The sequence below is a fragment of the Lutra lutra genome, chromosome 6 (genome assembly GCF_902655055.1).
Source record: "Lutra lutra chromosome 6, mLutLut1.2, whole genome shotgun sequence".
Classification (NCBI taxonomy): Eukaryota; Metazoa; Chordata; class Mammalia; order Carnivora; family Mustelidae; genus Lutra; species Lutra lutra.
Window position 1 is genome coordinate 23,421,120 of NC_062283.1, and position 27,742 is coordinate 23,448,861.

At 36.9% G+C, this 27,742-nt stretch overlaps 1 protein-coding gene across 22 annotated transcripts in view; it reads right to left on the reverse strand.

Moving 5' to 3' along the window:
* Nucleotides 1-2,369: 2,369 nt before the first annotated feature.
* The window catches only part of PRPF4B (pre-mRNA processing factor 4B), a 38,404-nt gene continuing 13,031 nt past the window's right edge, over nt 2,370-27,742 (reverse strand). The window contains exons 4-18 of one of the 22 annotated variants that reach the window (XR_007128048.1): nt 25,084-25,239; nt 23,422-23,503; nt 21,827-22,037; nt 17,988-18,061; nt 16,344-16,434; nt 15,543-15,690; nt 14,443-14,580; nt 13,671-13,824; nt 10,512-10,626; nt 9,781-9,932; nt 8,344-8,430; nt 6,264-7,005; nt 5,712-5,757; nt 5,109-5,194; nt 2,370-4,328 (exon numbers count right to left, since the gene is read on the reverse strand). Coding sequence is in view for 2 of the 22 variants with exons in the window: in XM_047732815.1 (XP_047588771.1) it covers nt 6,802-7,005; nt 8,344-8,430; nt 9,781-9,932; nt 10,512-10,626; nt 13,671-13,824; nt 14,443-14,580; nt 15,543-15,690; nt 16,344-16,434; nt 17,988-18,061; nt 21,827-22,037; nt 23,422-23,503; nt 25,084-25,239 (1,612 nt within the window). In the remaining 20 variants the exon portion in view is untranslated. The other 21 variants (XR_007128046.1, XR_007128040.1, XR_007128050.1 and 18 more) reach the window with 21 other exon arrangements.

Consider the following 27,742-nt stretch of genomic DNA (forward strand, 5'->3'; position numbering starts at 1 on the left):
TTAGGATCATAATGATGTTAATTTTTATCTGTAAAAGCTTCAGGAAGGGGACATGCCTGTTCTGTTCACCACTCTATCCCAAACAGTCATTGCCTGGTATGTAGATACCCTGGGTTAGGGAAAGGACTCCGCCCAGCCTCGAGGACAGTTACGTGAGAGCAGTCTCGAGGGCCTTCTCCACAGCCAGGCTCTGCCACGTGACAGATCTGCACCTCAGGCAGGTTCCTTAACCTCAGTTCTTCACTTTCCTGATGTGTCAGGTAGGTAGCGGATCTTTTAGTGCATATAATCATGTGAGGATTGAATCAAGTGCCTGGCAAATTAAAAAGCAGATCAGAGGAAAGACATAAATGACACAGGAGGGCAGACTGGATGAAATGGGCCGCATCAGGACTAAATTAACCGTCACTGGAGTAACAACTCAGATTATTCACATCCTGCTTCTTACATGTGTCCACCATCAGGAACATGCTGTGGAGTGAAGACACAAGCCCTTGTTTCCAGGAAGACCAAGAGTGGGAGTGGACATGGGAGACAGGAAACAGGAGGTAGGGGTAATGGAAGATCACTGTGTCCGCAGTTCCAAGAAATAGATTTCTGCACTGAAGGATTGCTTTGGTGGGGTCGGAGGCTTTGATGTCTTAGAGACAGGCAGGGCAAATCTTACTAGAAACATAACCGAGCTACTTTATTTAGGATGCCATTAGGCCTAAAAAAGGAGCTAGTTACTGAAACACGAGTTTCCTATTAGTCCTAAATTGTTTTAAATTTAACGATGTAAAAAATGCATTAGCAGCAATGCTGATTTCAATTATAAGGCACAGGTACTTATTTTAATATGATTAGTAAAAATAGTGGAATTTTTTAAGCAGAGTCCCTAAAATGAGGTCAGAAAAGGCACATACACGAGAGTAGATGTAGCCATCCTAAATTCATCTTGTCAAATGATGGGAGTAAAACAGGCAATATTTGGCTAAGAGAAAAACTTACCATTGGGGGTTGGGAGTACTGTAGTTACTAACAAACTTGGAAGACTTAGCAATTTTTCAAATCTGTTGGAAGCCAACTTCCACCACTATTTTTGAAGAAACACTTGGCAGCTTCTAACAGACACCTATAAATTAAAGTGATTCTTGTTCAGGAAACTTCAGTTGAATTTGGCTTTCTGGCTTGCTTAAAAATTCCCCATACTTTGGCTGTCCAGTACTGACACCTTTTCTTGGCTCCTTTTCAGATCTTACCCGAGGCAAATTCTTTTCTCATCAATGAAAGCACAGGGAGAAAAGTCTCTTCAAAGTTTGCCATAACCCCCCACCTCCAGCCCCCACCAAACCCAATGCACCCTTCATACTACCTTCCCTAATAAAAAGCAGGATCTCATGATCCTTGTCAGTTGCTTTAGACAGAATATGTAGTTCTTTATCCTCTGCCAGCCCAAGTAGAACACTACAGCTGGGGCCTTTGCAAGGCGGCTGTCTAGAGCCACTGCCACTCTGGCCCATTTCTTAGAAAAACTAGTAGGGGGGCGCCTGGGTGGCTCAGTGGGTTAAGCCTCTGCCTTCGGCTCAGGTCATGATCTCAGGGTCCTGGGATTGAGCCCCGCATCGGGCTCTCTGCTCAGCAGGGAACCTGCTTCCCCCCCTTCTCTGCCTGCCTCTCTGCCTACTTGTGCTCTATCAAATAAATAAATTTTGAAAAAAAAAAAACTAGTAGGACTTGACCACTAGGTAGAGAAGATGGCACCTGCTAGATGGGAGTACCCAACACAGCCAGACACTCTGGCCCTGCCTCCTCCAGTCCTGCTTTATGTTGAAGATTGGATCTCCTTGTCCCTCTTTTAGGTATTTTACAGTTTTTTGTTTTAAGCTGAGGACATTTCTTTAGAAGAAGATGAGAAGTGGATAGACTAAGGATATGGTCCATATTTGTCAGGCTTCCCCATGTACAATGAACCAACTGATTTAAATCATTACAGAAAAGGGAGTTACCTCCTTACTTATGATGTTTCTATTTGGCATGTGTTCTGCACTTAGCTGCTAGAAGTATTTTGATGTTTGTAAGGAAGATACTAAATTGGCTGTTTCCATGCAGCAGGTTCTGCCAAGTGGTTTGGTAAACTTCTCTCTACACTGTTCTCCTTCACTGAGGTTCACAATGCATATCAGATATCTACTGAGAAGTTTTAACATAAATATTTAAATTTAATTTGACAGTAGCTAATCATATTTGGGCAGAGAATACCTTTCAAAGCACATCTATGAACACCAGTGAAATAGCATATCAGAAACCTTAAGAGAGGGAATGCTGTTTTAATTTAAAACTAAACGTAAAATAGCAAACCCCAGCAAAGGAAAAATCAGGAAACAGTATGGTAACAAGAGGCATATTTTATTAAGTTTTCCAATAACTGGAAACATGGCTGCTAAAATGCAAGTTACAATTCACATGATACCACAGTAACTGGGATACATATTATTTTCAGAGACCAGCTTCCATATCTTGATCATTAAACGGAAAGATTCTTCAGAAGAACAGTCCCTTACCCTACATATAGAAGGAGAAAAAAAAAATTAAAGATGCCATGATGATATCTATCAAGTAACTGGAAAACATTTTTAAAGTCAATTTCATGTACATTACTGACATGTAAAAAAACACAAATGAATTTGTAGTGAACATTTCCATAAGAAAGACATCCCATCTAGGAGGATGATAAAACTCATGTTGAATATATGGTTGAACTAGGGTATGGAAAGGAAAGAAACACTTTTTATGAAGCCCAATTTCCAATGATGTCATCATAATTAATGAAAGGAAATTACTTGAGTATCCGTTTCTTTCCTACCTCCAACATTTAAAAGGGCATTCTTTAACTATGTGGCTTAAATTTGAAGATATTTGATTCCTCTGTTTCATTCCAGAGATCTTATTTCTGTGTAACCAGCTAGCATTACAAAATGATAAAGAACAAGTAGAGCATAGTAGGAGGAATGCAAATATCAAATAGATCTGAGAATATTACATTTCTTTGCCTCTACCACATACCATAAAACATATATTTTTTGTATTGTAGAAATGTCCTGAGTATGTGTTTTGGAGAAAAAAAAGGTGGTTACTATAATGAAAAAAAAAATTAGAGTATCTTAAAAAACTTATTTTGAAAGTAGTAGAGTGGAATGAGTTCTACATTGGGGAATAATAAGGATGCAACTAATAAGGACTAAGAGGTGAACAGGAATACTGGGAAGGTCTTTAAAATTTATGACAAGATACTCCCTTCCTTCAAAACCTCGATGCTCCCACCTGATGTCTGATACCTTTGAGAAGAAGGTCCATATAGAGAACAGGGACTACAGAATATCTGGTTTCTGGATCTCACTTACCCCCTGACTACAGAAAGAACTATGACCTTTTCGAGGATTATGTCCTAAGACTTTGGAACCCTGACGTCTGACAACCATGTGATATTTTGCTGTGAAGTCTAAAAAAACCCAAATGCTTTATCAGAGATTAACTTATTTAAAAACTACATAGCTACTTTGAAACATGAATGCAGGCTAAAGATAATTCACTAAATTATGACCACCATCTAATAGAGGTCTTACAAAGTTCCAAATCTCTGCCTCAGCAAAATTACTAATTCTAATAAAATCATGTATATGTATATGAAGAATGTTTGCAGGGTTCCTTTAGAGTAGACAAACCTAGGAATGCTAAATTTGGGAACAAAGATCTACTTCTCTCACTTAAGAAGAAAAACTGACAGTGTTTCTAAATATTTTATCTATCTTAAGACCATGACTGAAGTACTTGCAAAAAGAGTTACTAAAAGAGAAAGTCAGGGAATAGAGTATTAAAGGAGTTGGGCAACAGCGTTCTTAAAGTTCCACTTTCTATTCTTTTGCATCTGCCAAGAAGATACCTAAAGCTAAAAACTACTTTTTGATGTATGTGATTGTGGTGGTTTCTATTTTTCTAATAACCCCTAGGAACCAATTTTGATGGCCATGTATTATGGGGAATCTCACCATTCAAGAGCCTTTCATAGTATTACTACATTTGACCACTGTTTTTATTGGGAGGGAGGGAGGGAAGCAGGAATTATGATAAAACAAGCACTTTACAGATGAACACCGCAATAGCACTACTACTCTAAGTGCCAAACATTAATGAAACCCAAATCATAATGCTGAAAACTAAAAAAATTAGACAAAAATTAAATGGAGAATTCCTTTTTTTCTTTTTCTTTTTTTTTTTTTTAAATCTTTTATAGGACAGAAACCTTAGCTCATGTCTTCTGGCTGTCATCATCTTCCACTGAACTGCACCTAAAACACAAAGAACAAGTAACAAGCAACTTTGTTTTTTAAGGAATAGGTAATAGTTTTGAAGGCATAAGATGAACTGTTTCTAGTGGAAGTTAACTTACTTATTAAATAATTATATAAAATGAAGCCATGAAAATCACCAGAAGCATCAAAATGTCTACTACTTTTGAGTGAAAATAACTACAAAAGACTTGAATATGCAGCATATTATCACCAAAATAAAGTAAGTCATGGTGGGAAAATCACTACCCATTTTAGTAAGGTAGACAAGCTGCACCCGTGAGGCCTTATTTAAAAGGCTTCACTCTACCTGAAGATGGAAACCACCTTTTATTTATTTTTAGTAAGTCTAAACCATGAAGAGACGGGGTGTAGATTCAAAGTTGGCTTATTATATCATCTATCACCTTCCTGGCTGTAGTTCATGTCTTTAAATGGAGCAAAACCCACCAGAAGAATGCTGCTATTCTGATTTTCCATTCTTGAATGCACCAAAATGTGCATGCTTGTTGTAATTAGGTGCCTGGGTGAATAAAAAAATCCCATTTACAATTTAAAAATATTATTTAAACCCCCAAAATCTGGTTATTTTCCACAATGCTCAGGAAGACAAGCATTAATTTTACCACCCAAACAGAAAAGATGTACATACATTTCTGAAAATTCTCTCCTACCATGTTAAAAATACAAATTCCTTTGTGTTGCAAAACCAAGCTGATTTACATGATTTGGTTTTAAATTGTTGCTAAATGTTTATCTACACATGCTGTCAGAAATAACCTTGTTAAGAAGGTGAAGCTGGTGTCTCAGCAAATCAGACCCCTTGGAGAAGGCGGTGAGTGGCCTGTGCCCCGTTTTCCTTTTCTCTTTCCGCACCATCAAAAGGAAAAGTGAGAAAATAGCAGAAACATTAGTTAAATCCTGAATTACACCCCGTAACCTACAGGAATTATCTCACTACACTGAAAGCTGACAATATTTGTAGGATTTTTTTTTTGATGAAATAGTTAGGATCCTGATTATTAATAAAACAATCAACTTGTGGCTAAGCTTACATCTTTAACAAAAAAATCTTTTAAAGACTTAAAGGAAGAAATGAAAGGTTGCTTTTTAACTATTTATGGTTTACCTGACTTACCAGCACTGAAGACAAAAACTTTTAAAAATGGCTACAAATGCCTTGTTCACAAAAGACTTTATTATCTAGTGATGCATACTGAGAACATACAGAAATCTGCATGGTCCACTTCACATGCAGGAGAACAATCTTCACTTTACAATAAGTGAGTGTCAACTGTTTTATGCAATAGACAACACTTTAAAGTCACATTCTTAAAGAAAAGCTTCATTTACAAAAGAAATAAAAGGTAAAGAAGCAATTACCGCTTTTAAAAAGCAGCTGCTTTGTTCAAGAGTGGAAGGTTTATGCCTGTATTGAAAGACAACATGATCACAAATAATGAAAACAATGAACAAATGAAAAACACTTTTACCATAAAGCAGTACACTTTCAAAATGACATACAAATAGTTAAAAATTTCATTATGTTGTCTAACTTTTAAATATGAGGACTTTCAGAATTAGGCCTCAACATGTGTCATTAGTAAAGGAAAACGATGCCTTGTCTCTACGTCACTACGAACTGTATCTAACAAAATGTATATAAAGTCTATAGCAAGTTGGTCTAAAAAACTGAAAGTCAGTAAGAAACAGTACACTGAAGGCGCTGTGTCCATCAAGCGCACACTCTTCCGATTTTAAATGTAATGAACAGAAAGGAAACTGTAACTACGCCACAGTTGCAATGCCAAAAATAACACAACATCAGCTATCACACATGCAGGGAATTCCGCCACAAAGCTAATATCCCTCATTGTCAACTGTTCCAATAAAATAACATCTTAAAACACCAGTGATGTTGATGGTTTAGCTTACCTTCAGTGTACTGAATGTTGTACACAACCTGCTTTAAAAGAGGAGACCATCCCTGCAGGCAGGCTCAAGAAGGAACAGACCCCTTTCGGCACTGACTACACCAAGGGCATGCTGCTGTGGCCTGCACACACACACCTAGGAAAACGTGAATATAAACAGCATTTATGCTGGCCATTTTATCTGAAGACCAATATGAAGCCAAGTTTGCTAAAAATAAATCAACCACCCAGTATTACTACTCATTTTATAACAGATGCTTTTGTCTTTTATGTGAACTGCAACCATGTACATTAGCACTGTAATTTTGTGCAGTCTTGGCAATTAAAACAGTTCTACAGTGAAATTTCACATAAGACACAAAACAGATTAACTAACATTTCTAAAAGAAATATCACCCTTGGTGTTAATTCAAATATATCATGCTTCCTCAAATTTGCTGGAGAAATATTTATAAGTTTATATACATTAATAAACTGCTGTGAAATTTCTTCAGTCTTTGTATTTAATTACTCAAACCCTTGGAGCTTCTTCATCTCGTTTAAATTTTTTCCTGGATGAACGCATGCTGTAGGGCCTGGTTGATGCTTATTCGTTTAGCTGGGTCCAACATTAGGATCTGGTCCAACAAGTCCTTTAGCTGGTGTACTTTTTTTCGTTGGTCTTCAGGAAGTCGCTGGCACCCAATCAAGTCAGCCAACAGGTCCTTGGTTGGATTAATGGTGCTCATGACAGTAACTTTCTCCTAAAAATAATTTTTAAAGATGTGTATGTCTACTTTTAAAGAGTTACTGAGCATATGTATCTTAAATCAGACTGATTGGTCTATCAGAAATTTTAATATATGTACATATATATATCATATACACATATATATAGATGATGATATATATATCATCTGTTCATTTAAAACTTCATTTTGACAGACCGCAAGAAAGGGAACACAAGCAGGGGGAGTGGGAAAGGGAGAGAAGCAGGCTTCCTGCTGAGCAGGGTGCCCAACGTGGGGCTCGATCCAAAGACCACTGGGTCATGACCCAAGCCGAAGGCAGATGCTTAACGACTGAGCCACCCAGATGCCCCTATTCTCTATATCTTTGTAAGAACCAAATGAAAAAATTGAATGAAAAAAAAAACCCAACCACCCCCCCACCAGAAAAGAAAAAAACCAACCCCAAATTAGCTATGAAGGTTTTTAAAAAACATACTGTTTCTAAGAAGATCAAACTGCTAACAGGAAGTCTATGAAAATCCCCACAGTTACATAATTAATAATAATTATATGATTAATAGCAATAATAGTAATTAGTAATAACAACAGTAAGCACTTCCTGTTTCAACTCTCCTCTCCCTGCCCTGAAGTGGTGACAGACAGACATGGAACTGTGTGCCGGTTAAGTGCTCTGACAAAGTTAGGAACAGACAATATAATGAGGCAAAAAAGGGGAAAAGTCCCTACTTTAACCTAGAGGATTTGGAAAGGCTCATATAGAGCATGCATTTCCCCCAGAGGCTTGAAGTTGGATAAGTTATTTTTAGGGGATGAGGAGGGAGAGGAGGCAAATAAGGTCAGGATGGTCTGTGAACAAAGGCAGAGAGAGACAGGACATGGCACGCCCTTCAGCAGACTGCCAAGTGCGGAATGGGGGAGGTTAGAGAGACCCTGAGGGGGTGGGCAAACTGCTCAAGACCGCAGAGTTCATCAGAGAGGAACCCAACAAAAGGATAAGGATTTTAAACACCGAGAATAACATGATCAGATTTGTTTTCAAAAAGATCACTCTGGTAAGCAGAGTGGGATGGCAGAAGCTGGATGGAGGGCAGAGAAAGAAAATGCTCCCAAGAACAGAGGAAGAGGGCCTACATACGACCTATCATAAAAATAGATTCATTATACTAGACAAACATTTTTAATTCCTTTCCTCTTTCTCATAACTTCATTGTGTTTTATTCAGGAATTGGCCACCAGCAAAAAGAAATTATTTTTAGTATTTTAAATATTCACAGCTCCTAGTACCACCCAGTATTCAGCTTGTTTACAAAAAGACAATCATTTAACGTAGCACAGTTAAAAGGGACTTACCCTCTCTGTTACTTTATCAACTTCTATATACATGAAGTTGAGGTTTTGATCAAAATGTTGGTCTTTGAATACGCCTTTCCGAATCATCTGGCAATAAAGCAAAATAAAACTTGGGTTTTGAACTATTACAAAACAGTCTGGCCTACCAACAATTTAATACATAACAAGTCACAAATAAGACTTATTCAGTCTCTCTGGATTTCTCTTCTCATTTAAGGAATCTCTTAGATTCCTTGCTCTGGAGGGTTTAACATATTCGAAAAAGCTAATATAAATGCTGTGCCTGAAATTACTTAATAACCTGAAATTATATTTTCCCAGGCAATGACTTAAACCAATTATAATATCACATTATGCTTTCACTACTCAAAACTGAGACTCAAATATGAAATCATTTGTTCTTAGGAAAAATATAACACTTTTGGGGCCTTTTCTCTTGGCAGTTTAAGAAACCTGATGACGTTTTACAAATTATGTTCCAAGAGCCCTGAAATGATACAGGTCAGACCTTATTAAAACAAATACCAACATAACTAATTTCTGTATAACTTATTCTAAACAAGTCCAACATGAGAGAATTTGGACCGTACCTAAAAAACATAATGGCTTCTGACTTATATGGGGCAAAATCTGTACTCGCTCAGAAATTCAGCAAATAAGCTAAAATTATCAAAGTTTAAGATATGGCCCTGAGACAGGTTTATAAATGCCTGAAATTTCTGCTTCATTTCTGAAACTAATTATTGTACCTGAAGCATTAAGGGTGAGTTTTATGTCAGAAGGAGGTCAATTTTAAGTGAGTTTTTCTTGGTACCTTTCCCAAATAACTTTCCATCTTTAATAAACTGATTGCCATCAAGTTCCTTTTCCAATATTCACCCCGTCATTCTCTGACAACTGAGCCCTTCTTCACATCTGAACTAACCTGACCTGCATCTTTTTTCATTCCACCTCTCAAGCATGTTTGGTCCTGTTACCAATAACGGTGTGCTCCCAAGGCTGCTTCTCTGCCCATCATTAAAGGATAATAAATGGAACAAGGGAAGAACAAAGATATGAAACAGTCATATATATACATGTATGGTGCTTAACAAACTTATGCTCATCAATCTCTCTTCCTCAACTACACTTCTACTCTAAACTGTAGGACCCTACCCTCTTGCTTAACAGAGTAAAGAAAAGCAAAGAGACATTAGAGGTGAACAGGAAAATGGAGTTCTCTTAATCACTTCTGATAGCTCTTGGATGATTAGAACCACTATTTTTAAATAGCAGAAATGAAAAGAGCTAAGCAATCACAGTAACCATAAACCTGCCTTTCTGAAATGGTTTTATAGCCATTAGTGATGAGTAAAGTGTCAGCAATCCACTGGTCTACAGTAAACTCTTGCTAAGACCTTGAAAAACAACCAAAAACAGCTCATGTTAATGTCCTACCTTATTTGGCATCTTCCCTTTGAGATCCATGGCAAGCTTCAACATATGGTTATTGGTTTTGCCAGGAAATAAAATTTTTCCAGTGTAGAGTTCATATAAGGTACAACCTACAGACCACATATCTATACCATAATCATAGCTTTTACCTATAACTGAAAACAAAACTGAAGTTTAATACACAATGATAGAAACAATCAACCATTTTCATTAATAGGGGGTTACCTTAGCTTGGCCTACATAACTGCAATCTTAATACCTCACTTTGGCATTAGCTTCATGTTTTTTCCCCACTAATTCGTAACAGACTCTTAAAAAATGAGGGAATGAGGAAGGAATTGAAAGGGCGGGGGGGCAGAAGGAAATGAATATTTCTTTTCTCATTTCACCTTTGGTGGAGGTGCTAACCAGCCTTAACCAAGGCAACAGGAAGAGCAAAAAAAAAGGTCCCATACAATCCATAAATTTGATAATCAGACCTTGAGTAATCAAGAGCAGTCTTCTAAAGCCGAGGATTTTCCACAACTGTTTTGCTACTCTTGCCAGACATGATCAAGACTCCTGTCACAACTACCACCATTCCACCTGAGGAGGATGAACTTGCTACGGTTCCCTTCCTCATCAATGACCTCGTGCAGCTGCTGAAGTGCGATGGAAAACAGTACTTAGACATTAAATATGCTGTTTCCACTGTGTATGATGGCCCAGGTCAAAAAACATTTGAAGAAACTTACTGATTTCAGGAGCACGATAAAATCTACTGACAAGATAAGGTGTTATGTCATTATCCGCAACATGTGAAGCCGACCCAAAATCGCAGAGCTTTAAAATAGTTTTTGATTCATTAACCTGCAAAACATTTTATCATGGAAGTTTAATTCATGCCAGAAATAATTAAGGCAAGTAATCAGATAAAAATAATTGGCTTTGAGAAGTTACTTCCAATACTGAAAACAAAGTTACCCATTTTATAATTCCTTTTCTAATTATCTTATAATTCAATTTCCTAATTACAAAAAATTAAGAGCTATCAAATATTTGAATATAATTAGTAAAAGAACTTTTTTCAGTAACGAAATACGGGATAATACCAAGTACATTCAATTTTAACCAATGTTACTTTGAAAAGGGGGGGTAGTAAGAGAAAAAAATCTCATTGAAGCAAAGCATCTTCTAAAAATCCCCAGAATACCTGAATAAAGTTGAGTTGCTATTTAAAGGAACATGAAGATAATTTATTAATAAGCAATCAGACTTAGATGAACTTTCAACTGACTGAAGTTAACTTTCAGTTGCCAGAAAATTATGACAGCAATGAAAGCAGAGGATGATTCAGATTAAATCTGGACAAAAACAGAATAAAAACATTCTTCATCCGTAGCTGCTAGACCATCCCAAATTTAGCAATCACTTCAAGTCTTAAAAAATATTAAATCCCTTAAATATAAAGAAGGTATTAGTCAAGAAAATGTTAAATACATTTGGCACAACTGATAAATATGAACTCTATATTAGTTTATTTGTTTCTTTTTTCCTTTGTAAATACTTCAACATACACAGTAACAGTGACATCTGCTGAGAAAGGCTGGAGTTGCTCCCATGGCTGCTGCCACTCATGAGTCAGAAGCATGTTCAGGATTAACAAGTGAAGATAATTCATATTCCAGAGTCCCTTCCCCCCTTCAAAAGAGACACACACAAATTCCGAGTTGGGACTTGAACTTGGCCTATCGTTCCCACCCCAAAGAAACATAACACTTTAAATAAATAGCCTTAGGCACTTTCTACTGGGATATCATAAAGTTTGGTCAGTGTTACAGATTGGCCCATTACAGATGATATCCACGGAATTAAGCTATTAATGGAAATGATTATTTCTCACTGCCATATCCATAACCATTCTCTTCTCCTGGCGGACCAGGAAAATTGGTATCTTCAAATGCAAAAGTACTTTTGAAGCTTTTTGAGGTATAAACTGCATTGAGCTACTTAAGGATGCAGTTTAAAACCCAGAGAAATCCTGGGACAATTTTAAAATTAGAACCTATCAGTAGGACTTTTGGGCTAGCTAAAATGCCTGTAACAATTGCTGGGTATGCACACTTCCACGCACTCCACCAGTTTGGCTAGACAACATCTATCCTCCCTGAGGAACATGGTACTCCTTACCACACTGATGGTTGATTCTGGGCTAAAAGCTCCCTCTGGTTTCTGAGGTCTACTTTCCCCCTTTCTCAGGAAGGAGACAACATTCAGTGTCTGAAGCCCAGGTATAAACCTATACTAGCGTAGCATTAACTTAAGGAAAACAAAGTTTTAAAAACAAGAGCTCCTAAGATTCTGGCAAATGTCTTATTCTTTAACTTCTATGGTGGTTTACACAGATGTTCACCTTTAAATTTTACATACTGTATACATGCTTTGATACAGATGATATACTTCACAATTTAAAAGAGAAATAAAATTGAGATAAAAATTAACTAAGAAGCTGACTAGACAAATCTACAATTCATTTGTAACATGGAGTCTACAATTCATTTATTTCACTGTAATTATTTAGCTCCTCTACACCCAAGTTATATTAGATGTGTAACAGACTGTGAAGTCAAATAAAATCTATTATTACAGCAGCATGTTTCATAACTAACGTGGTCATCTGGAAGGAAATATTTTAAGGTAATAAAAAAGAAGAAAAATCTGAATAAGAGCTAATTAATTAATTAATTAATAATTAATTGATGAGGTGCCCTTAATGAACTTTAATGGGATCATAATCTTTTAAAAGGGTAGAATACGGGGTACCTGGGTGGCTCAAGGCAGTTAAGCATCTGCCTTTGGCTCAGGTCATGATCTCAAGGTCCTGGGATCGAGCCCCGCATCGGGCTCCTTGCTCAGTGGAGAGTCTGCTTCTCCCTCCCCGCCGTTTGTACTCTCTATCTTAAATAAATAAAATCTTAAAAAAAAAAAAAAAAAAAGTTTAGGGGCGCCAGGGTGGCTCAGAGGCTTAAATATCTGCCTTCGGCTCGGGTCATCATCTCAGGGTCCTGGGATTGAGCCCTGCATCGGGCTCTCTGCTTGGCGGGGAGCCTGCTGTCCCCTCTCTCTCTGTCTACTTATGATCTGTCAAATAAATGAAAAAAATCTTAAAAAAAAAAAAAAGGAGTAGAATGTTATCAGCAGACAAGCTAGGAATTCCCCAAGTTGTGAACATACCCCCAATTCTGAATACCTCAGAACAGGGTTAAAGAAAGGGAAGGAAGGGTATGTATGCATTGTGTGCATTCATCATTCCCCTATGAAAATGTATTATTTCTAAATTTAAGAAATACGAACCCTGTGAAAGTTGCGTATTACCACTCCAGAAGTCTTTAGTTAAGAGGTGAAGAATGTGAAAGGAACACCTTTCAACATAACACCTAATCACAACTGAGCTCTTCTGTCTTTGGGCCCTTCTTGGGCACCTATAAAAACATTACTCTATACAACTATTTAAGAGATAATTCCTTTAAATGTCTCTAAGCCTGTGAGACCACAAATCAGAGAACAAAGAACTGTGAACACTATTTCAAACCAGCAAGATGTGCATTTTTTGTGTTTAGGGACCAGAGGAAGCCCATCATTACTATATTAAGGCCCTCTTGGGATTTGTGTGTACTCTAAATTCATCAATCTAAAAGGATAAAACTGAGACAATAGCCTATTTCCTCTTTCTTTGTACTTTACTATAAAATTTCATGGACTGATTTCTAAAAAAGTAAACACTGGCTAAGTCCTTTGTAATGGGTAATATGCTGAGTTATTCTCTTAAGACATCATTTCTAGAAGAATACAGTGGTTATCACATTACTCGTAACCTCTATGGATGTACAAGGCAGCCTGATTGTTTAACTTACCAGGATATTGTCTGGCTTGATATCTGCATGTAGGATATTGCATCTTTTAAGGAGTTTTAATGCCAAGAACAACTGCTGACTGTAGGATCTTACAGCTTTAATATGAAGACCAACATCCTTACCATATTTTTTTAACACCTCTCGTAAATTCATACTTTTAGGAGAGAAAAAAAAACCCACAAAATTAGGGGTTAAAATGCAAAATGGAAATAAAAAAGGCAAAAACATGTTCAAGCATAAAGTAAAATCAAATTCAAAATATTAATTAAAATGAAAGTATCGGTTCATGAGCCCTCTCAGATGTTTAACAAATTATTCTACACTGAAATGAAAGCACATGAACCTGTGTGTATGTAAGACAATTTTCCAATAAAACTCAATTTTCAAAATAAATGGAAGGGAAGACATACAGTGGTAAAGTTCCGATTGATTTTAGAATGGGTTTACATTTCAAAGTCCAAAACTGAAGCCATACTTTTCAAGATCAAAACTGTATTTCTACTTCACTACTCCCGTTTCTTTTTATGACATTGTAATCCTTCCCTGAAGTATTTAACTTTCAGAGAATCTCTTGTTGAGCCGAAGGCTACGTTAGGTTAGCGTCTGACACACAGCATATGGTCAATTACTGTCTACGTAAATGATTGTCACAAAGCTAGTTCTTAATCAAAAGTAAACAACAAAACCAGAGCTAACTAGTAAAAATAAACACACAGAAATTTCTCATGCTGTTTATCTAAATTTTTAGTAATGTACAGGGTTGACAGTGTACCTTAGAGGCTCAAATACGAGACAGAGATGCTGTTTGTGATAAAAGTGTCTGAAGAGTCGCAAACAATGAAATTTGTCATCAGGATCAGCATCATTAAGTTTTTTCAGGAATTCTAGTTCTTTTAAGCCAGTTTTTTGCCTGAAAAGAAAAAGAGAATTAGTTCAAAACTGAATACAGAAGAAAACCAAATAATATTTACGAGTTCCAGTTTGATGTATCATAGATGGTAAGTAGCTCGGATTTTTTAAGTACTAATAGTAAATCTGTTGAGGAATGACAATTTTGTATGTCACTCACACAATATTTTATACTTTGTCAAATACTGTTCCCCTGGAGCTTATTTCCACAATAATTAACAGAAAGAAATACTGCAGGAATAAACCCACCTTGCCTGAAGGGTATTCAGTCTTGTACATTTTTTTTTTCTTTCCAGAGAGAGGGGAGGGGCAGAGGGAGAATCCTAAGCAGGTTCCACACCCAGCTCGGAGCCAGACATGGGGCTTGATCTCACAACCCTGAGGTCATGACCTGAGCTGAAATCAAGAGTCCGATGCTTAAATGACTAAGCCACGCAGGTGCCCCAAATCTTACCCATTTTTATTTCAAAGACATGTTGATGTAAATGCTATTTTAACAAAAATGGAACCACACTATATAAAAGACTAAGAACAGATGTCTTACCAAATATTAGTATTTGGTTTTCCTCTAGAATTTTAGTTATCATTTGTCAAACAGGCCATATTTTTAAAATGGCTGTAAAAATATTTTCTAAGCCTATGGTGGCTGAAGATGTTAATATATAATATAACAGTTCTTTTCAGTGTTTTAAAGCTGATGGCAAGCAGACTTTAACAGCAGCTCAGTGTGTAGTACAGACTGTGCTTATTAAAACCTATGGGTTTGGCAATTACCTCTATTATACAAAAGAGAAAAAGGCAACAGATTCACTACTAGCCTTCTGTCATTTTAAAACTGCAATATTTTTACAGACTGGAATATTTTACAGAGGAAAACCAAATACTATATAGAACATTTTAAAAAACGTTCACTTGTGAATACCTGTGTTTTTAGGTTTCATTACATAGGTCTTCTGAACTTACATGAGCTCATTGTTTCTGATGATTTTTACAGCCACTTCTTGGTTGGCTCTTGCATTATCTCTGGCTCGTACAACATTACTGAAGACACCCTGGCCAGTGTAGCCATACACATTGTAACGCTTATCTAGGACTTCACCTATGTTCACACCTAAAAAAGTAAATTAAAAAATGGGAATTTTGACCATAATAAATACTTAACAAAACTTGAGATATACATAATAAAGCACAAAGAAACACAGTGCAGTCACTTAAAAAAAAAGTGTCAAATCTCTACTGTGTGCCTGGTTTCCTAGACACCACAGAGAATCAAAGATGAGCCGCCATCAGTCACTCTTTCATAATGTGGTTCAAGCTGCATGCCCACTTCCTATTAACTGCTGAGGATTTTAACATTGAGTAGGGAAGAAATGTGCTCACTGAAGTGTTTCCAACTGTAGTCCTGAATGACAAATACTGCATGACTGGCATCCCAAGTTCCTTGTGTGTCGTTTTTCTTGGTTTCAGATCAAGACGAGGAAGTGACGTTCCCCCTTCCTCCTGGAGGATTATCTCATGGCTGAAAACAACTTTGAATAGATTTAGGTTGCACATCAAGTCTTTACCTCACTTCTATGCATGAAGCCCCTGAGCTGCTTACTGGAATACAGCATGGGTTCACGCAGCCATTAGATGTGCCGTCCGTTTTAAGTGATGGCACTGTGATGTGACTTTCAGAGTTCTTCAACGTGTGACCGCATCAAGCAACATACTTCTAAAAAATGTTGTTAACAAACCTAAAATTCATCAGAACTGTGAACTTACGGTAATAGCCTTCTGCATCTGTCCAGTTATCCCTGAGGTTGGGATTCTCTTTGAAATCCTTTCCAATGCCAGCAGCCCGAAGACGAGCACTCTGAAATGAAGGAGGCAACAAAAGCTATTTACCTACTAATCAGGCAGACATTTAAAGCACTTCCTTTAAAACCAAAATGGGGAAAACCAGCTATAATTTAATAAAAACATTTTAGCCAAATTAAGTCAACTCTTACCATCACCTACGTAAATGCAATGTAGCTAGAAACACAATTAGCAAAGTCTCACATCACAATGATGCTCAGGAAAAAAATTAACAAAGTTATCTTCAAAAACTCTTAGGAATATGACTAGGGGATTATAAATGAAAATAAAAACTCAAAAACCAGATCTGGTTTTCTACAGCTATTAACAGACAAAGGAGGACAAAAATTACAGATGGGCATTCAGTTAACAATATTCGACTCTCCTACCAATTTTCACATTTCTTTTATTGCCTCGTCCATGAACACCCCCTGATTTCTCTTCACATATATGCTGCACTAACAGTTCGTGTGGGAAATTAAGAGTATCTGCACTTCTGAAGAGTATGATGCACCATCTTCCATGATACCCAGAAGACCCTTCCAGGTCCAAGCAAATGATGTGCATGGATACTTTCACTGGCTTAATCATTTCATTCTCTATTAACCTAAGCTTCCTTTTGACGTTCCTGCTGCAAAGTACAGATATATTACTTAAGCCAATGACCAATGTCTTCAGGGTCCTGGACACAGACTGCTTAATCTTACTCTATTTTTAATTTCTCTATTTTACGTCCACTTTCCCTTGCTAAAGCTTCCCTATTTCTCACGTTCTCTTGAATTTATAATGAAAATGGTCTCATACTTTTAAAATGTTTTTAAGATTTTTTCAAGAAATGTCACTAATAGCTAAAAAACCAAAATTTCTTAATCACTTCCTTGTAATAACATTCCCAACTCTTCAGTGAATGTACTAGGATCCAAATCCTAAGTTCTCAATCATCCACAGTGTCGAAGTCCAAAGGAGACTCTGTTCTAATACGGGCTAGAAATTACGGACATCACCTTGTTTCAGCTAACTATGCACCACAACCCTCCTCCCAACCCCCGTTTGTAAAACAAAAAAAAGTTGTTTCCAAAAAATACACGTTTAAGTCATCTGGTGTTTAACTTTCCTGAAGCTCTTGAATTGCTCTGCCATACTTGTTTTTAAAATCTTGACCCAATTTTAGACTTAAGAGAAATGTTGCAACACTAGTACAAAGAATTTCCAGATACCCTTCACTCAGACTGTCCAAATGTTAACATTTATTAATTTGCTTTATCCTTTTTTCTCTTTTTGTACAACACATATACTTATTATACATATATGTATATATGTATGTTTTTCTTAAAATAAAGATTTATTTGACACAGAGAGAGAGGGAGAAAGCACGCACAAGCAGGGGACGCGGCAGGCAAGGGAGAAGCAGGCTCCCCACTGAGCAAGGAGCCTGCTGTGGGGCTTGATTCCAGGACCCAGGGATCATTGACCTGCGCCAAAGGCAGCCACTTAATCAACTAAGCCACCCAGGTGCCCCTATATATATTTTGTTTAAGAGTAATGTTTTTAGGATTTAAAATTACTTACATCAAAATAGGCGGCAAACATATCATCAGATTCTGTAAACATATCAGGTGCCAAGAGCTTTTTCTGAGATGAACCTTAATGGAAATTGACAGTAATAATTTGAAAAAAGAAGAGATACAAATTGAAACATAAATAAGTCATCAATGTAATATCACTAGCAATTCAAACTTGTACATGTTTTTCATTAATACACAACTTAAAGTCACTTTGTAACACTTAAGATGTATGAAGTTATGCATTTTTTACTAAAAAGATGCATTTCAGAAAGTTGAAAGGCTTAATGATAGTACTTTCTCCACTGTTTTTCTCCAATATTTAAATTAATATGCTAATAACTAAATGATGATTATGTATTAAAATCAAAGTTCCTCTTTAAAAAATTCTATTTCCAAACTGCAACTTGAATCTCAAAAGGTTAATAACCCCACTACAGATCTAGATCTCTATGTATCCCCTAAAAAGTCCAATAACCCTGAGAAAAACTGGGCAAAATAAAAGGAACTCCTTAAAAAAAGGAATGTAATGGCTTTAAGTATATGAACATACATCCAATCTCACTTATAGTAAGGGAAATGAAATTAAAATTACAACAAAATACCCTTTCTCTTTTGAGATGGGCTAAAAAACCCAAAAAGTAGGACAATAGCCTAGTAACAAGGCCCTGATAAGCAAGTACTCAGACATTACTTGCAGGGTGCAAAAACTGTGCAAGCCTTACAGAGTAAGGAAACACAGCACAATTACACTCTTTTGACCCAGCAACCTCACTTCTAGGAAATCATTTCAAAGACACAGTGGTAAGCATTAAAAAAATTAGTGCAATGCCACAATATTTAATGTTCCAATGAATAATCAACAAGTGGATACAACCCAAACATCCACCATTAGAAGACACAGTTCGAATAAACCTTGGCACATTCATCACACTGGAATAGCACATAACTGTAAAAAGGAATGAAGATCTTTTCATACCAGTAAGTGTGCATATTTCTGTGTGTGCTTGTGTAGGCAAATTATGCACACATGTGAAAGACATTTTAATAATCAAACAGAAGATACTAAAAATCAAAAGCAAATAAAATTAACCTAAATCTATCAAATGTGTGGTATAAGCATACAGAAGTATTTCAAATGACTTTACAACTTAGAATGTACCCCAAGGATAAAAAGAATCATTAAATTTTCAATTTGCATTCACTACATTCAATATTGGTGATCATAATAACTATGTAAAAAAAAGGTTCAAAATAACCTACATAATCATGTTATTAAGGATCATTTTCACTATAAAAAAAATAAATCAATGTTAAAACCCCTATAATCTCAAGTTTGAAATGGCAATTTTTCAGTATGAACCTCCCCTTTCCAAAAATGTATGTATGTCCTAGCTTTGTCCACTGAAAAATCCCATGAATAATGAGCGCTCCTAAGTGCTTTGTGAAGTCTAAATGGCATTAGTTATTAAATGGAACCACGGTTCCTTGGAGCAATAACTGTTTCTGTTCTGGAACATGATAATGAGCAACGTGATCTGTGATACCTTCCATTGTAGTAGAATGGGAGTTTGCAAACTACAGAGTGGGGCAAATCTGGTCCCCTGCTTGTTTTTATATGGCCCATTTTTACATTTTTAAAGGTTTTTAGGGAAAAACAAGAGAATACTTTGTGACATGTGAAAATTATATCAAATTTTAAATTTTGGTGTTCACACAGTTTTCTTGGGAACACAGCCACTTCTGCATTACAAGAGCAGAGTTCAGTAGTTGGAACACACAAAAAAAATGCATAAATTACAAAAGCCTAAATACTACCTGACCTTAGTTGCTAACCAGTCCTAGAAAGAAACACATTAATAAATATATTAATACCAATATATCCTGTAGGGTTTGGATCAAAAAGACACTGGAAACCAATTTAAAAAGGCTTCCTCCCTCCCCATCTCAGTTGGAGAGAGAATTTAAGTACATGATACCAAATAATAAAAAGCTGATAAAAACAACCCCAATCTCACCGGTCATCTCCAGAGGTTGTTAATGTACCAATTCTATTCTATGGTAAGTATTAGTCAATAAAAGAAAACAACCAAGCATTTATCCCGACTTTCCTGTACAAACTGTATTTCCTGGGTAACCAAAGAATGGAAATCTCTTCTTTTATGGAATTACAGCTAATAACTCAAAAAGAATTATGGAAATTAAAGAATCACGACTTTGGAGTGTGCCCACGTGCCCTCAACCTCCAGGAAAAACAGTGGATCTGAGGAATGATCACCAATGGCCGCTGAAACTGCTGGGTGAACAGCTGAAGGGCAACTTCATGTTGGACAGATGGGATTATTTTACCTCAACACACAATCGCAATCTCAATCAAAATAGGACAAGCACACACCACATAAGCCACCTGATGCAATGCAAGTACACACCATTACTTAGGCAGTATTCCTGCCCCCCAAAATTAACTTAAATCTACTCAGGTCTCTAACACTCCTACTAGTTTTCAAGAAACACAGAGGACAGAGGAAACAAGATAAATGAAACAAGAACGTGGCAAAATCAGATTGGAAAGAAAAAGTTTATAGGACACATGGCCTCAGTATCATCACAAGAAAATGGAAAGGGGGGGGGACGATGAGAATAACTATTAAAGACTGAGAGATTAAGAGATATGTGCATTTGGGGTGCCTGGGTGGCTCAGTGGGTTAAAGCCTCTGCATCTGGATCAGGTCATGATCCCAGGTTCCTGCAATTGAGCCCCCTATCGGGCCCTCTGCTAAGCAGGGAGCCGGCTTTCCCGCCCCCACCTTCTGCCTACTTGTGATCTCTGTCAATAAGTAAATAAAATCTTAAAAGAGATATGTGCATCTTACTTGGATTTTGATTCAAACCAACCAACTGTAATTAGAAAGACTTAAAAATGACCAATTCTTTAGATATAACGTTTTTTATTTTTATTTTTAAAAGATTTTCTTTACTAAGAAAGCACGAGCAGGGGGAGGCAGAGAGGAAGAAAGAGAAGCTTCAAATAGACTCTATGCTGAGCATGGAGCCTGAAATGGGGCTCAGTCCCAGGACCCTGAGATGACTTGAGCCAAAATCAAGAGCTGGACAGTTAAGAGACTGAGCCACCCAGGTGCCCAAGTAATGCCTTTTTTTTTTTTTTTTTTAAAGTCCTTATCTACAAGAGATAGATACACAATGAAGTATTTACAGATGAAATCAATCAAATCATGGCTGGGATTTGCTTTAAATTACTCTAGCAAGCAAAACAGAAGGAAATGACATTTTCTTTTCTTTTCTTTTTTTTTAAGTGTACTCTATGGGGGTGCCTGGGTGGCTCAGTGGGTTAAGCCTCTGCCTTCGGCTCAGGTCATGATCTCAGGGTCCTGGGATGGAGCCCCACATCGGGCTCTCTGCTCAGCAGGGAGCCTGCTTCCTCCTCTCTCTCTCTCTGCCTACTGGTAATCTCTGTCTGTCAAATAAATGAATAAAAAAATCTTAAAAAAAAAAAAAAGTATTTAAAGTGAGCTCTATGCCCAACACTGGGCTTGAACTCATAAACCTGAGATCAAGTCACATGCTCTATTGACTGAACCAGCCAGGTGCCCCAAACAGAAGGTAATGAATACATGAGATTCACTATAATACCGTTTAGGCTACGCAAACTAACTGAAAACATTTATAAAGGACATTCACTGGGACACATTTAATACTGTATTACTCTAAGAGGTAGCAGGGGCAAAATTTCTAATCCCTTTCACTTTTACCCATCCCCAATCTCTTTCATTATTTACAGAACTAAAAATTCAGTGAAAAACATACCAAAACAAAAATCTAACTTACCATTATTCTGTTCAACAGTCATTAGGTTATGCTTGGCTTTTACTGAGGCCTCGAATGTATCAACATTTTCCCGTTCATACTCTTTCACATCAGCAGCTACCCTTTCCAGAATGTCATCTGGAGAAGGTGACCGTGTACAGGTACTGCTCTGGGGGCTGCTTGGTTCAGATGGCACAGACATATTGCTATCTTCAGCAAGATATTTATATTTCTGTAACAATACAACATATTATTTTCATAAAATCAGATGCATATCTGCCAAGAAGTATTGCACTGAAAAGACAGTTAAAAAATTTTTTTTAACATTTTTAAAAGGTATTGATGTCTTGACTGAATCAGATCCACAATCCCTTACATTTATTTCCAAAATCCACAAAATTCTGAAAAAGTTCTTCTATGTTTGGTGCACATTCATTAGGTGACAAAACCTCACCTGAACAGATGTGATACTATTTGTAGTCTTATTTTTATCTCCCCCAGTGTGAACACGGTATGTCTCACTGTAGAAATACTAATGTGTTTGATAGTGGGGTGCTGTTCTAGACCCCACTGATGGGGCTAAGTAATATACACAGATGCACCGTATTACCTTTCTAAAATTCAAATAGTTCTGAGTTCTGAAGCACATCTGGCCCCAAGGGCTGGAGATAAGGGATTGTGGACCTGGGCAAGAACAAAAAAAGATTCAACCAAGTCTCTAGGGATATCAGTTTAGTAACAACAATTTCATCAGTGCCCCAGAAAAGTTTCTCCTGGATTCCAGTTTTGCCTTACATCCTCTGGTGATTCAAGTTTTCCTTTGCTCTGACCCACCAGTGCCTGATTTATGATTTGCTATGTATGTGCAGGTAAGCTGGCACAAACTATTCTTTCCTTTTGCCTGTTGTCTTCCTTATAGCATCTAAACATTTTTCACTTTTTCCAGAATGTGTTCTCAACTTTATCACTCACCTTCCCATTATCAGGAGAAGGTGTTACACTTCACAGGGACAGCCATCCACAAAGGATCTAGTGGCCATGGCTCTATCTCAGGATGCCTGAGACATAATGGACAATCTTCCAAGGCAGGTAATCTTATTATTAAATGACCACACAAAGACCTATGTACAATACCTTCTCCCCACCCCATTTTCTAAATCACTTACTTCTAAACTAAATTTAAAATTATTTTTGAGATGTTCCATTTAAGCAATCACATTTACACAAGAATCTGTATACAATATTTGTTTTTTTTAGACATTAAAATTGTTTTTCTCCCCTCCACAAAGAAACAAGTACATAATTTTTTGCTACATGAAATTTCTCCAATTTATTCTATACTCATTTATGAGGGTTTTCTTAAAAAAAAAAAAAAAAACTTCAAATTTTGTCTTTATAAAAGGCTTATATCTTAATCCTATATATAACAAAAAAGGACAACCATTTAAACTTAAGAAACTATCTTTTCAAATCTCATAAAGATAATTTCACATATATACTTCTTTAAGACTTCCTCAATTGCTACTACCACTTATTCTTTATTAAATTAAAAACCCTTTTACTTGGAGAGTAATTATTTAAAAAGGATTACTCAACACTTTACTAATGTCACATACCTGAACAATTGCCTGCCTCTGTATTCTTCTCTGTTCTATTAGGGCTTCTTCATCTTCTTCTTCTACATCAAAGTCTTCAAGGCTTAAAAAAAGAAAAATACACATAATTAATTCCAAACATCCCTAATTAGAAAGTCATAACTGTTACTTAGTATTAAAGTAAAAACTAGAAAACATAGGTCATCCAAAAGTTCCAGCAAAAGTTTTAAGCCATCTTACTCTCTTTATAAACTCTCTCAGTTGCCTGGTTTAGAATCCTGGCAAGTAATTTAACCCTCTATATCTCATTTTTCTCCTCACTTGTTTCATGGCACCAAACTAGGGAACAAAAGAAAGATCCTTAAGTTCAAAAAAGTGACCCCTGGCTCTACCATGACCTTGCTATTACTAAAGTCATTTCACCTAGCCAGGCTCAGTTTTAACCCCTAACAGAACAAGAGTGAGACACATAAAACTAGTACCTTCTCTGAGTCATAGAAAGCTATAGATCCTTGGAAAGCTATGGATCCTTTTCCTATAAAAAATGCAGATGTAAATATTTGCATACAATCTGACAGAGAATGTGGCTCTACCTCCAGACACTGGCCCTGACTGGTCCCAATTTCCACCCAAAGACGTCCAAATCTTTACAATCGTCCCCACACAGCCTCTTTTATGATCTGCTGAATGTTCACTAAAAACCAGTAAGCAAACTGTACTCAAAGGTATCAGAACCTATGTTCAAAACCCTTCACTTAACTTGCATATCACATAGCTCTGATTGGGCTTTCATGACTTTAGTGCTACTGACATTTTGACAATTCTTCGTTATAGGAGAGGGTGCTACCCTGTGCACCGGCAGATGCTGAACAGTATCTCTGGTCTCTAGCCACAAGACGGCAACCAGAAATACCTTTAGATATTGCCGAAATGTCCTCAGAAAGGCAAATTACTCCCAGCTGAGGATCACTGCTCTAAATTATCTTATTTTTTGAGATGTTCCAACCAGACAACTAAATTCACATTAAAAAATTTTCTCACTAGACACTGAAATGTTTCTGTATTTTCCACACTGTAACAGGCATTCCTAACAACAGACAGCCTCAACTGCAAAGTAGGTTACCATTTTCACAAACTGAAAAGTTTAAAAATTACTATATCCCTCCACCCCCAACCACTGCAAAACTTGTAATCAAGATTGGTAGGGCTACCTAACAGATCTGTTGTCTCCAGTAAAAAATGAAAAAGGGAAGGCTCATATATACTCCAGCCAAAATTGAAACCTCTAAATTCAGAAAACCATGATCTCTGCCACATTACCTATAAAATATGCACAAAAAAATAAACTTTTAGGGTGCTTGGATAGCTCAGTGGGTTAAGCCTCTGCCTTCGACTCAGGTCATGATCTCAGGGTCCTGTGATTGAGGCCTGCATCAGGCTCTCTGCTCAGCAGGAAGTCTGCTCCTCCCTGCCACCTGCCCCACCTGCCTGCCTGCCTACTTGTGATCTCTCTCTCTCTCTCTGCAAATAAATAAGTAAAATTAAAAAAATAAATAAACTTTTAAATTCAGGACCTAATTAATAGATTCACTTATAATATCCAGGTGGAAATTAAAAGATTTCCAGATCCAATAGTACTTGTCTGAATTGGAAAAAGGAAATTATGGGAAATTCCATTCTTACTTATCATCCGATGAAGATTCTTGTTCAACTTTCATTCCTTCAGAAAGACTTCCTTTAAATTTATCTTCCTTTACTTTGCTTCTGCTCCTACGTCTACGACCACCCCGTGATCGAGACCGCCTTCTCAAGCGTGACCGGCTCCTCCGACCTCTGTCCCTATTTTGGGGGGGAGGGAGGGAATTATACATACACACATTTTAAAGATCAATTAAAGGTAGAGAATCTGTGGGTGTGTTGGGGGCAGTAGTATATAGGAACTTGTACTTTTCAAAAGCTCAAATTTGCTGTGAACCTAAAACTACTCTAAAAATGCAATCTTTTAAAAAGAGATTAATTAAAAATTTAAAGTTAAGTAACATATCAGAAAGATCAGGGGTAATCAGCTCCACTGAAGATAACTAAAACACAGCTATTGTTCTTACTGGACTGTAAAGGGTCACAAAAGAACTTTGGGGGCAATGGAAATGTTGATTATGATGATTATGTGTTTGTCAAAACTCATATAACTTTACACCAAAAAGGGTGATTTTATGTGAATGTTTAAATAAAACCGAATTTAAAAAGAGATCACTGGTAATAAGGTATAGAAAAGATAAATGTGACAAAAATTCCAAGTCTAATTAATATGGCCTTCAGATGTTTTTGTAAGTGCATAAAGGTCTTGCCTCATGTCTAACAAAAACTGGTATCATGGCTCAAGCATTAAAGGTGAAGTTTATGTTGGAAAGATGCTATGGAACTCCAAAGAGAAAAGGTTGCTAAGTCTACAAAGAATTGGCAAACTCCCAGTTAATGTCACATCTGACTACCAAGCTATGTCCCATTTCTCAAGAAACCTTACTAAAATAACATGAAAAGAACAACTGAAAAGAAAATCCTCAGGCAAAGAGAATGCGAAGATCTATGACAACAGAAATGTCAACAGAATCTTGATGTGTGAACTGGATAGAATAGTAACAAATCAAATTTAAATATTAGTCCAATAGGACTAATAAAGTAAGTAAGAAACCAGTAAATGCATGCCACAAAACCCCAAGAAAGCCTCAGGAATTGGAGACAACATATTCTGTTGGATGCAGTGTGAGATAAAAACTAAAAGAACTGGTTGAAAGCCTTAGGAACAGCTTGCCTCTGTACAGTCCCATTCCTTACTCAGCAGAAAATGCCAAACATTCTCCTTTACGTTCTGGCATAATACTTAAAATTTATTTTATAGAGAGGTGTAGGATGTTATAAAAACTGACCCAAGGTAGCAGGGAGGCACAGTACTGAACATTAAAGGATTAAGGGGAAGTCTACATTATGAAGAACCACAACTCTCCCAGCAGCCATGTCAATATTCTCCAGCAGAGGAGAGAATTCTGGAAAACTGATAGCCCAAAAGAATAGGGCTACAGTCACTGATATGCTAAAGAGATTTAGTTACACTGAAGTGATACCCACGAATACACAAATTCTACATTCTTAGAATGGAAGAAAGCTTCCATTCAGCTTTCACAGTGGCTAAGTTTTAAATGAGAATAGGCAACAAGAAGGATCCGGCTGTTTATGAGTAAAGTGCTCAAATGAAAAAGGTAAAGGAACAAAAGAAATATGGGAAGAAACAAAGCATAGGTAAGAAAACTATTAAGAACAAAAATTCCATAAACTCATTATCACCTTTGACCCAAGAGATGTTACTTCTATAAAACATGAGTAAAATGGCATAAAAAAATTAAGCAGCCAACAAGTCTTAGAAATAAAAAATAAATATACATGAACACAGGGGGAAAAAAAATCAATAGAAAGGTAAGAAGGGTGAATGGGAAAATCTCCTAGACTGAAAGTGGAACAAAAGGACAAACAGGAAAGAGGACTGTGTGTGGGGGGAAATCAATGGAACAATAAAGAAGGTCCAGTGAAGGGGGGGTGCAAATGGGCAAGAAAGCAAACCAAAACCCAAACCAAAGAAATAAAATTTCCCAGAATAGGCAGCCATAATATCCCGGCTTTAAAGGGCCTATGTAGTGCCCAACAAAATTAATGGAAAGAAAAGAGCCATGCACCAAGGAACATTATGGCGGAATTCAAGAACACAGGATATTTATTTATAAAGAGAGGGAGAGAAAAACCAAGTCCTTTAAGAAATGCCCAGGCATCAGAACAGGACTTCTCACTAGCAGTATCAGAAACTAGAAATCAGCGGAGTAACAATTTCACAATTCTTAAGAAAAAATTATTTCAGCTTGCAATTCTACTCCTTGACAAATCAAATTAGCAATGGGGATTTAAAAAAGGGGGGGGAGGCTTCTGAGAAACAAAGGTCCCCCAAAATATCTTTTTCATAGAAAGCTACTGGAGATGCATTAACAAAGCAAGGAAGTAAAACCTGATAATGCTGGACACAGGAAAGGGAATCACAAAATAAGACAGAAACAAAGGAATATCCGGAGGACAGAAAACGGAAAACAAATTCTACAGTAATTATATAAGCAGGCCCATTAGTCAGCTTGGAGCCAGAAGGTCAGAAGCATTAGGAGTAAGGTCTTTCCTTGCCCCCTTCCCCTGACTACTTGGCTCAACAATGAGCAATACGCACAAGAGCATAATGACCGTAACAGCAACATAGAAAAATGTTATACAATTAGGTAGAAGAGAAAGTGTGATGGGTGGAATTAAA